Here is a 12,619-nt window from a genome sequence, read left to right as displayed (position 1 = left end):
ATTTGCTGTGGAAGTGAAGGAGATAAAGTTTAGAAAGACATTCTGATCTGTAAAGTGTGTCATAACAACAATTATTCATTATATTGCATGAGAAACATGTTGAACTTGTACATGTTACATCAACCTTTTCATTCTTTCTCTTCGTTCTATGAACATGATACTACTATTCCTGCACTGGCAAAGAATGCTGCCACCAAATGCCAAATTTCAGCCTCCTAGGGTGAAAACTGAGGCCGCCGAAGGGTGGGGAAATTTTAGTGGACCAAACGCCAACCAACCAACCTACGGTTATGGAGCTGCTGGTCCTAGCTAATTGAGAACAGTATAGGGTTCCTCTGCCTATTTCCCATCACTGTTAGGTCTGTTGTCAAGGAATATGTATTACATTTGCGAAATATGATGGTTATAGTGTGAACTACCTGCTGTGTCTCTGCTAATCTAACCTTTGACTGCTCCTGTATCTGAGCACATGCACTAAAAGCCAACCCATGAAACAATTGTACTTGTATCAGACTGACAGGCACAATCCATGTTCAGAAATGCCAGAAAAGCCATATTTGAAAAGGCAGAAGCTATTTACAAATGCCAGTGAATACGGTAAATCAAATAATTAAAAAATAATCCTAATAGAGCTGAGTAAACACAAGTTGCCACAAATCACTGGAAACTGGTTGACTCCTGGAAACTAATTATGCAAGGCTTGAGTTTCTCTGAATAAATCTTGTCAGATAACAGTCATGGGAGCTTAGAATAAAATGAGAAATTAATTATAAAGGAACTTGCGGAGAACACTGTGACTTTGGAAAGCAGCTTCTTTCTGCTATTGTTTTCACTGTGTATGGCCAAGTGCATGCTCTGAGATCGGACATCTTAACTGATTTGCTCTGCTCTTATTAAAGCCATTAGGAAGGTTTACATCTGTGGGATTATTGCACAGGTACAGGTAGCAGACAAATAATCTGAAGGGAATGCTGGTTGTAACCCCACAAGTAAAGCCTGCTGTTATTGTTTTTATTTGAAAAACCTGCAGAGGATAATGGCTGACGTTTCCTTCACAGTGTGACCTACATCTCCTTACAGAGCTTTGGGATATGCTCCACACACAGTGGGAAAAACATCAGGTGTACACGTGATATGCAGAGCCATGGGGAAATAAATGGGCAACTGTGGTGTTTTAAAATGCTGAAAATACTCAGCGCAGCGTTATAGATTTTTTTCCATCCAAGAAAAAGCTTGACTCGCAGTCTATCAATCTATCAATCATAAATCAACATAATGGCTTGTAATGTGAAACATGTTTCGCCTCCACCACAATCAAGTTTCCCCTTTTAAAGGCTTGGTGTTTGCAGTACTGAAAAGAAGTGATTTTGTTGTCCGGTTTCTTTTCATTACAGCCTGGTGTTGGTTTAACCTGCCTGATTGAGGGCAGAGAATGTTTTCTTAAGTTCAGTATCTCTGTCAGACCTTTGGCTCACATCTTGGACACAAACAAAGAGGACAACGAAGAACTGAGGCTGAAAGAGGATGGTATTGTGGCAGTGGATGGATAGAGGAGAATCAAATGTAGAAATGGTGAGGTTTCATAACTGACACATGGAAGGATACATCAAATGAATAAAAAAGGCACGTCAGGACTCCGAACCTTGTTGTGAACTCAGACTAAGCTGCTGCTGACATTCAATCCTCACTTACTAACAGGCTGACTAACCAGCTCTCCTGCCGCAGTCGCCTACCATTGGAATATAGAGAGAGAGAGAAAGAAACACAAGAGAGTGAACAGAAAGAGATATGGAGTCCATTAGGACTTTCGCAGAGCAGGGAAGATTGAATAATCCTGGCAAACTTTCACTCAGCTTCCCTCCCTTTCCTCTGTACTTTCCAACTGGGTGCCATCCACACAACCTTTGAACCCTGTCTTAGTTACCGGGGCCCATAATTCATGCAAATAAATAATTTCTAACTAGAAAGGCACCCCACCCTATAATGTGTTGGCTTGCAACAACACAACTTGTGCAGGGTTGAATGGCCCATTCAGGCCCAGAGCATGAGATCATGAATAAATGGGTTACTGCTCTTCATTCTTCACAATCAGTAAAAGCAGTGGATGGCCACAACACAGGATTGTGTTGTGAAAAGGTTAATCTATTTGGGGTTCTGCTGTCTGGTGTTGTACCTGGTTTTGTTACTGACCTTATTCCAGCGGCCAGTCAATTTACATCGCACATAAGTTGAGAAACCTCTACCAGTAAAAAAAAGTGCACTAATTCAAAATGAATGCAATGCTGCAATCAAGAAATTAAAAATAAAAAGTCTGATTATCAGTAGACTATGGAAGCTAAGAGAGAGGCTAGCTGATCATTTATTTAGGTTCATTATTTCAAGATCATGTATAATCAAATCTAATTATCGTGTCATCTTGTATAAGAAATGGTGCACAAATTTAGTTGGATAAACTCATTGTTCCTTCAAGACTTTTGCTGCGTTGCAGACACAATTTTTAGCCCGTAAGTTACAACTTGAAGTCACAACTCACGACTTTGTAGCGTTCCAGGCAAAGTCTCGACAAACCCTTCTAGCTAGCGTAAGCTAGCGGCTACCTAACGTTGACTGATACTAGCGATTTCTAGTCAGTGACATATTTTGGGCTTCAATTAAAAACATAACCTGTAGTAGTACACGATCGTATGTGTATTGTTTTGATTACAATGTGCGAAGAATTACTTTACGTTGCCTATTTATGTCTATTTATTTCTATTTCTCACCGTTAATCACCGGCATCTGTACAGCATCAACAGGGGTCGCCATTGTTGTTTATGTGTGTGTGACGTCAAAAACTGTAACTGGGAGTACAACGATCTGGTACGAGTTCACGGGTAGTAAGTTACGGGTTTGACTGCCATTTCAGGGCACTTTCACGGGGAGAAAGTTGTGAAAACACGGGTTACGGGTTGCCTGGAACGCAGCATTTTTCATCATGCAGTAATTGCCAGAGAGAACGAGGGATCCCTGAAGAGACAATAGCATTTGTGAAAATTGTTTGTTACTGCATACTGAGAAAATCAATCTTACTCTTTCAAATGAAAAGTTAAACTTACCATTTCCCAACCTGGAAAACCTTAGCAGGGTTGTCATTGTTTTTAAATTAATTTATACATTCTTGATTTTTACACTCCAACATAAAGGTATGCTGCTATGAAAAAAAACATTTGTGCATTTGTAAAGAGTTCATGGAACAATTTCTATGCAGTTCATATTTCATGTCTTGCCTGGGCCGGTACTTCCAGCCTTCTAAAAGCCGACAGATTGATTGACTGACCATAAAGTGAAATGTTTGGGCTCTCACCAGAGTATTTGACACCTGCACACTCTCACACGGAAACATTCAGGAGCTGTGGGGAAATGAGCATTTTTTAGAAGCACATTGTATTTTTTTATACATTCATGCTTTGCTGTCTGATTGCTCTGTGCTGCAATCCAGAGAACAATTTATTTTTTTTACATTTAAAAACTTGATTAATGGTGCTATTTTTAAACAATGTGCAAACAATGTGCATTAAACACAAACGGCAAAATGGCAATTAGAAAGGCTAAAACGGCACCAAACTCTCAGTGGAATTATTATCTTCAATTCTTGTAATTTCTCACTAATTAACAATGTACTAGAGTTCAAACACTGGTTTGTTATTTTGGCTCTATAACGGAGAATCTGATGACATTTTTAAAGTCCAACAAGTACTGTGGTAAACTCAATTTAGTTTTTCCTCCTACAAGCTCTCCCCTTCTCCCCTCTACCTCCCTCTCCTCCCTCCTGCAGTGTGAAGCGTGAGTGACACTAGTGAGGGAGTATTGTAAAGCAAGGTCAGCACAAATGAGAACCAGGTTCACACTGACTCAGCTGGCTCCTTTCTCTTGTCACTTTTTTCTAAGCTTGACGCTACAAAAAAAAGGTAAAAACTCACTAAAAATAGCAATTCAGAGGCCATGGGCCAAAGAGCCCCAGAGACTGTTTTTCCTCCATGAATCCTGTTGGTCACGCAAGTGGAAGAGCATAAAAGCGAAACAGAAATTAACTTAACTTTTGCTTTGTTTGTAAATTTACAGTTTACCTTTGCACTGTGGGTTGAGATAATTCTGCAACTTTGAAAACCAGTTGACTTTGCACATCAAAGCTGTTTCTTAAAAGTTGATATGTGGACATTTACCACATGACAGTATCAATGTGCAAACACATTACAAACAAGAAGGCACCAACATCACACCGTCTCAATGTACATGCGTACAGGACACGCATCTCCCGAACAACATAGCAATGGAAAACAGTGAGAATCTTTTCCTTCTCCAGCAGAGATAACAACTGATAAACAGCATGAAACTGGATCTTGGCACCAGAGGTACTGCTAAGAGCCTTTGCGTGTCAGTGTGTGGGGATGTATGTGTTCATGGTAATTTCCTGGGGTAAGGGAATACCAGAGAGGGAGAACAGATTCACTGGGGCCCATCTGACCTTGGAGCAAAAGTAGCCTTAGCCAACTTCCACAGGTCCTGTTTGTTGCTCTGGGAATCTGTTCAAATACATTTCTGGTTGAAGAGGACACAATGAATAGATTATTGAATTGAGATACTCTTATCTAACCTTACATGGCAATGTAACATTGTTGACTCAAATAAAGTGAAATGCAAAATAAAGACAATCTCCTGATTGTGTAAAATTCAATTTTGATTTCATGAGATGTCTTTTCTTTTATAATTTTTCTGGGGCATTTTAGGCCTTTATTTCCATAGGACAGATATAGACATGAAATGGGGGCGAGAAGGGGAATGACACGCAGCAAAGGGCCGCAGGTTGGAGTCAAACCCCTGGCCGCTGCATCGAGGAGTTAACCTCTATATATGTGCGCCTGCTCTACCAACTGAGCTAACCTGGCCACATGAGATGTCTTTTCTAACATATTTTTTGGGAAAGACTTAAAAAGATACTCTGACGATTTAATATTGCATTTCGATAAACTTGGTGGACTGACAAAAGACACATCTAGACAGATATCCTGACTTTTAGTCCCATTATGGGTTGAGCAGCAATAATCCTACATTTTCCCATAACAGAATTAGACCCTCCTTGCCTCCTACATGCCCATTTGTTTTAAGTCCCTTCAGTCTTAGAGAAGTCACAGAAGACATTATACAACTCTTTTCACAGGCACACTACTCTTTGTGACAAGCAAACTGAAAAATTGGCATGCCCCTTAAAATATTTGGTCACCAAATATGTGACTGTTATGAGGAAATAAGGAAAATAATTATGTGTTAGTGCTGCCATGTCTTCAAGCATGCCAGATTTAGTCAGTTTCTACTGAGGTATGTGAATAACATAAGTTCACAGGTAAGAAAGAGAAAGCACTGAGCTCCACATGAAAAGAAGAATTCAATGCTGTAGTCAGTGTAACTTACCATTAGCATAATTCATTTCTCTAATGTTTCCATTTACTGTTTAAAGCATGTAAATGTATTCATATCAAGTTGGAATACTGTATTGACCAACCATCCATCTTGGATGGCTGATCGAAGTATCTTAAGTTCTAAAATAGAAACTGAAGTCTTTCAATTTTCATCAGTATTTCATCAGGATGGATTAGATGTAAGCATTAAGAATGGGATCCTCTAGGCAAAATTATTAATATCTTTCAGATGCTCTTAGTCTTTTTCATAATAACATCAAACTAACACAATATTGCTACACAGACGCCACATTTGACATTTACTTTACTAACAGTTTTTCATTAATATGTCTTACTGAAAACTTTCAATGACAGCAGTTCAAGAAAATCCCTGAAGGGCATCAAGTTCAGTTAGTTACAATTAAGATTGTAACTTTCAGAGCTGTTCTTCTTTCTGTTCTGTTTTTCCCCTCTCTCTCACTGCACTGACCTACATTCATGAACACTGTATTAACTGCTGCGGTGCATCAATATTTGTCTTTAATATACAGTTCACGATAATTCATACTTAAAAGCTGCATGCATACTTTGTGTTTTAGTAGCTGCACATTAATGTGCATGTACTGATTCATCATTTAATAAAGTTAAACTGATCAAAGACAGAATGAAGGAGCACCTGGACTCTAACTACAGCGTGGGCCAAGTCTAATATGATGTTTACAGGCTTGATTCCCAGAGAGTGCAGCTGCAGATTACCCAGACCCACTGGAAGGAAAACATGGTATTTAACAGTGTGTTTTCTTGAAATGTTTTTCCAAGGGGGACATTTGTAGAGAATATGATTTATAAAAGTACATACTTGCATTTCTCCAAAGCCTTCACCTTTGCTCAAAAACTCTTTCAATGACTTTTCGGGCATTTGCAATTCAACATATTCCAAAAGCAGTCAGTGAAAGTGATTTCTTAACTATTGAAGGTTATATTGGGATTCTGTATTTGTGGTACTCTCCATCTCCCAATCTTTTGTATGTCACTGGAAGTTAAAGTAGGTGAAATTGAATTCATCGACCATTTAAACGACACTTTATAATAATATTCTCAGAGGTCTCTGACTCAAAAGAAAGCTGTTGAGCATATTAAAGCCCCTTCAAACTGGATTTGAAATCTTATAGTATTTTACTACTTACTTATAGTATAGTATTTATATATATTCATGACTTAATAGGAAACTATAAAAGTTTAGGTTTGAAAAAAAAACCCTTCTTCCAAGGTAAAGTAAAGGTTAAGGATAGGGAGTATGGGTCCATCCTTTGTCTTAATAAATTCATCTTTTCATTGACAACACATTTCAAGGGCTCAATAGGTTTCCAGTATCATGGCCCTGTATTGTGTCTTTCCATTAATTACCACTGTCTCACGGATTAACATTACAATACTTTATAATAACACACACACACACACACACACACACACACACACACACACACACACACACACACACACACACATACATTTCATAGTGTACAAACAATTTTATATTTGACCTATAACATCTCCAGGGGATAGACTTCTGCTCCAGACAGATTTTTACCAGATTTGACTAAATAACCTGTCAAGTATGTGCCTGCAGGAGATGGATCTGGGCCAATATCAGATGGGGAGATTGTTGTGGGCCACGGAATGAGTATGTCACTGTGTAGTAGTGTCTAGTTGTGTGTGTGTGTGTGTGTGTGTGTGTGTGTGTGTGTGTGTGTAATTATTTGGAATTGTGTGGGGTTAGTGAAGGAGTATGCAGCAAAAGCAGTCTCGGGACAGCAGGCAGTAAACACAGCTGTGTGTTGAGGTGAGTGTGTAAGTGAAGGTAGCAAGCTTTTTTTTTTTTTTTTTTTTAGTTAATATGTTCCTCTCATCCTTTGAAGCGTACAATTGAACCTCAGCTGACTACAGATGTAAGATTGTTCACTATATAAATAGCACAATCAACATTCAAATATAGTTAGTATTTCAAATGTGCAATTTGTCATCACCTCTCATTTCACATGTCTTTTGCATGTCTAACTGGTACCACAGGAGCTTCTGTCTCTGGCTCTTTCTTTTGCACCTTGTAAAATCCATGTCCAGCTCATTCTGTACATAATACATAACAATAACACAGAAACGTTGTACAGCTGTGTGTGATGACCAAATGAGGCAGAAATCCCCAGCAGCTATGCAAACATGTCTGTGCTCCATATGAAATAAACATTTTTCAATTATTCAGCTACATCAACATTATATGCCTTTATATGTGCTGGAAGAACTGAATCCACTGTTGACTGGATCTTGGCTGGATCTCAGGTTTCTCCGATACCTCTAAAGGCTAACCTTTACTGTATCTTGTGATTAAAAAAATACTGCCACTGCTTTATCCTAGACACTTGTTAGTAAGGAATACAAATAAGTGAGTGTTGGTGGTAAACATTTTTCAGGATGTACACATATTGTCGAGTCAGGGGTTCAAAGTGCAGATAATCTATTTGGTGTCATTCTGTAATGTGCATCATAAGTCATCAAATAGATTTTCATCATTATTGTATTTTACATATATATATATATACTGCATATCATATAATATCATGTTACCATTAGTTTGCAAATATGTGATCTTTTTTTTATTGTGTCTTCTTTCTTTTGTTGTCTTGTTGGATCAATCAGTATTTTATATGTTAACCCTTGGATTTAACCAAACCAAGCAAAAAAATATATAACATCATAATGCTAATATACTGTAATGCTACTGTTCAGCTTTACCTTAAGGTGAATATTTGCTGTTCTTGAAAGCCAGATGGTGACCATACTAGAAGTAGGTCACTGTCTACTGGCCCACTGCCCTCATAAGGCCCGCTGTGATTCTGCCCAAAGCCAAGTCTTCCCCTCACTTTAGTAATAGCCCGCTCATAAATAGCTGAAGTTAACTCCAGCTCCTCAAAGTTACCATTCACAGCTGAGATAACTGCAACACTGGTAAACTTAAAATTATTTTCAGTTCTTCCCTTAAAGCCTTGGTTTTGATAAAAAAAAAAAAAAAAGAAGATGAACTCTGACTCAAGTTTGTCAAAAGAGATCAGTAGGAATTTATTATTTGCTTTAAATACATAGACAGCTCTTTCTTTTCTGCCATTGCTCCGCTGATCAGTCACTGGCAGTCATCTCAATCTAAACTCCAAATGGAGGTCCTCCAATACAGAAATGTTTCTGAGACAGCATGATTATTCAAGAACATGTTGTGCTAGAGTTAGGCTCATGGTATGTGTGACTTTTTGCTGAACCAGTGCCAGCTTAGCATGAGGCGATTTGTAGGGTTATGTTGAACAAAGAACAGAGGTAGAAGCCATCTTTTGATAACAAAAAGACATCAAGATCGCTGCAATTACCCCCAAAAATTGAAAACAGGCCAGACGGATAAATTCACATGGAAGTATGACAAAAACACACTTAAAGCCTTTTGCCTCATGCTATGCTAGCAGATCACTAACACTGGATCTGAACAATGAGAGAAAAGAAAGAAGAAGCAGATGATGAGTTAAACACATGGAAACAGACAACACCTCATCATGTTGGTGTCAATCTAGATGAGTGAATCATAGCAATAAAATGCACAGAACTGAGAGTTAACGTGGAAAATAAATACTGCACTGGTTGCTAAATCCTTGTACATTCATCAGGGCTCATGCATTCAGGCATTTGCCTCCCACTTGTCTGGCTCATGTGCTACATTTCTCCAAGTCATGCCACTTTCCTATGAGAATCTTAGCCTATACATTGCATGTTATTTCTGTTGCTGAGATGAACAACTTCACAGTAAAATGCATTTAAGTTAATGACTGATGTAATTGACTTTAGGAAGCACTTTCTGTCAAAGACACAGAGGTGATCGGCAAATTGAGTTGTCCCTGAATAACAATGGGAATGTGCTGTTGTGCATAACTGCATACAACAATAGAGTGCTGAACTGCTGGAGAAGGAGGCATTTAGATTGATAACATATTTTCATCCAGTTGCTGTTTTGGATTTGGGATGATCTACAATCTGACAAAAAATGCTTAAGGTAACAACACAGCACAGTGTGAGTTGTGCTTGGTTTCCTACTGTCAAAATGTGGCAAGTCCTATTTTCATATAAATAATGCTAAAAACACAATAAGTCTCCCTCTCACTCACATCAGAACTGTCACAAGAGTCTCTAAAACCATAGGAGACACTACAGTACATAGCGTAGCCTGCATACATACAAATATACATATATGCAAATACACAAAAACAATAACCCCTCCATGTGGAATAATGGCATTTCTGGATCTGAAATCATAATTTTATATAAAAATATATAAAAAAAATCAAAATGGAACAAAAAAAATAACTGCCATCTGAATTTGTGAGAAAAACAATAATCATCATTGCTGTTCCACTGTGTGATGCATTGCCAGTTAATGAATCAATGTCTTTGAGAATTCACACCATATGTCTGTCCATGGGATTCACACATATGTCCAGAGGCCATTTTTAAAGCAGCCACTAGATGAGTTTAATACTAGAGTGTAAAAAGGTCCACGGACACAAAGAGAGGAACAAGGTCCTTAGCTCTCTGGCCAGCCAGCGAGGTAACATGAATCACTACACATCTATCTATCTACACACTAAGGGATCTCTGACTGCAGGGCATGACCCATGAAGAGGTCAGTTTACCTCTTAACCCTGATCAGTTCAAGGAGACCTGCGTCACTGTTGACATGGAGGGGTGGGCTGGTCCTGTCAACCCAGGCAGATGTTCCACTTTTGTGTATTTCTGTAACACTGCAGACCAATGGAAGTAATTCAAAGAATGCACATTTTCTACCAGGAGAAGGTTAAGTATGTTTATGTTGGTGTGTTTATTGTCCAAGAGTCATATGGTCAGACACTTGAGACAAGTGTCACAATCTGGACATTTGTGAAACCTTCATGATGAAAACAATAGTTTCTGAAAATGACAGTACAACTGACATCTCCACTTGCTTTCTTTTGTTCCATGAAAAAGAACAGCCAAAAGTATGCTGCATCATGCTTTGTCCATCACTGTCTTAAAGTTTTTACTTAAATAGTTTTAGAGACATCATATTCTCATTTCGCGATCAGGACTCTGGTCCAGTGAGGGCTCCCTGGTGCTGATCATGGATGTTGAGGGCCCTTGATTGACTCCAAAGGGAGAAACAGCTGGAGATCGAGCTGCCAAAGGGGACAGCGAAGGGGAGAAGCTGGGGGACATTGCTGCTGATGAAATAGATCCCTCGTGACTGATAGGGGACCTGCGGAGTGAAGCCAAGTGAGGGAATGTCCGTCCAATCACAGGGACCTTGGGGGGAACTGACATGGCCCCTGGATGGGCCACTGATGTGATGAGTGGCGGAGGGTCAATTCTAGGTTTGGGATCCATTTTGTGCTTGGGCTGGAAGGGTTGGCGAGGGTTCTGACTCTGCTGGGCAGTTTCATCTTTCAGCCTGGCAATCTCTGTGAAGACATTAGCCAGAGGCTGGAACTGAGGGCACCAATTGAGTAGGTAATCCCAGTTATAGCTTCCGCGGAGCTCTTCATCACTGGCAACGATAGCTGTGAGGGAACCATCAACTGAAGGTTTACCGTCCTCAGGGAAGGCGTAATCCTTCGGGAGAGAAATGTTGAGGCCGCGACCTACTCCCAGGTACCCTCCTCCATCGTCCCTATAGACTGGGAGTTGGCCAGAGAGCAAGGTCCCACTGAGACTGCCTCCCAGTTTCTTTCCTTTGAACCAGGTGCTGCCCTCCAATGCTGCAGGCTCACAGGAGATATCAGAGAGCTGGTCAGCATCCTGCTGAATTCCAGAGTCTGGTCCTCTGGCAGAGATGTGCTCCTGCATGGATGAGGTGATGGAGGCGACGCGGGGGTACTCGTTTATCATCCTAATCTCATCATCCTCCGCTGCCTCAGCTGATCCTCTTCCACTGGAGTGAGAGGGATCCAAAGAGCCCCCTCTAGTGTAAGGTCCACCACCAGCCACACTCTGATCTCCAGCATAGCCTGGCAAGGCCTGGTGGTAGATCCTCTCCCCTCCTGGTCCTGAGTTGCAATCGTCCAATTTCTGCAGTGCAGTTCCTGACGCAACAGTTCTGTTTCCTGCATCCTGTGCTTTCTTCCTCCTGCGTGATTTGACAAGGAACACCACCACAGCCATGACCACAAGCAATATGATAAAACCAAGAGACACAGCAATGATGCTAATCAGCAGGATGTTGACATCGGGGGCCAGGCCAAAGTTGGTGTTTGAGACATCAATGGAGACCTGGGCTGTAGTGGTGCGAGATGCATCTAGAGGGCTGTGAGCTCTCACATCCAGGGCCATCAGCCTGGCTTCCCGTTTGGTCTTGCCCGAGCCACTGCTACTACTGCTGCCTGAACCATCCGCCTTGAGGAAAATGACCCCAGTGGTTTTGTTTACATCAAAGTACTGAGAGCTAGTGGAAAGAGAATAGAGAACAATACCATCCACCCCTCCATCCTCGTCATTTGCCTGGACCTGGCCAATGCTCTGGCCTTTCTTAGCTCCCTCTGGGACTTCAAAGGAGAAATCTGAGGATGTGAAGAGTGGGTCATACTCATCCTCACCTGTAACAAACACCTGAACAGTTACAGTGGCTGAGTGGTTTCCTGAATCTACCGCCACTGCTACAAAGTTAAAAGAGTTGACTTTCTCAAAGTCAAAGGGAATTTTGCTTTTGATTTCTCCGGAGTTGTGGTCCACAGTGAAGCTGTCTTTTCCCGCCGCAGACCGCTCCACAATGTAGTATTTCAGTTGTCCAAAAACCCCTGTGTCATGGTCTATGGCATGTAGAACAGTCACAGCTGAGTTTGCTGGTTGGTTTTCCCTGATACTGGCTGTCAGGACTTCCACAGGGAAGAACGGATGATTGTCATTTACATCTTTGACCTCAACAATGACTGGAGCAAGTGCAAAATGACCCTGTCCATCTGTGGCCTGGATGATGACAGTATGCATGGACTGGTGCTCACGGTCAAGTGCTCGCTGAAGCCGCAAGGCTCCAGTCCACTGGTCCATGGTAAACAAGTTCACCTGATCACCAGAGCTGATCGTATACTGGACCTCAGCATTGGGAGTTGAGTCTGAGTCTGGCA

At 40.7% G+C, this 12,619-nt stretch overlaps 1 protein-coding gene across 1 annotated transcript in view; it reads right to left on the bottom strand.

Moving 5' to 3' along the window:
* Window positions 1-8,524: 8,524 nt before the first annotated feature.
* Window positions 8,525-12,619, bottom strand: part of LOC116037004 (protocadherin-16-like) — a 90,859-nt gene continuing 86,764 nt past the window's right edge. The window contains exon 29 of the mRNA XM_031280728.2: window positions 8,525-12,613. Within this exon, the coding sequence (XP_031136588.1) occupies window positions 10,566-12,613 (2,048 nt within the window). The 3' untranslated portion in view covers window positions 8,525-10,565. The remainder of the gene's footprint in view (window positions 12,614-12,619) is intronic.

The sequence above is a fragment of the Sander lucioperca genome, chromosome 13 (assembly GCF_008315115.2).
Source record: "Sander lucioperca isolate FBNREF2018 chromosome 13, SLUC_FBN_1.2, whole genome shotgun sequence".
NCBI classification, from domain to species: domain Eukaryota; kingdom Metazoa; phylum Chordata; class Actinopteri; order Perciformes; family Percidae; genus Sander; species Sander lucioperca.
Note: the sequence above shows the minus strand (reverse complement) of the source record. Positions and strands in the feature narration are given on the sequence as shown.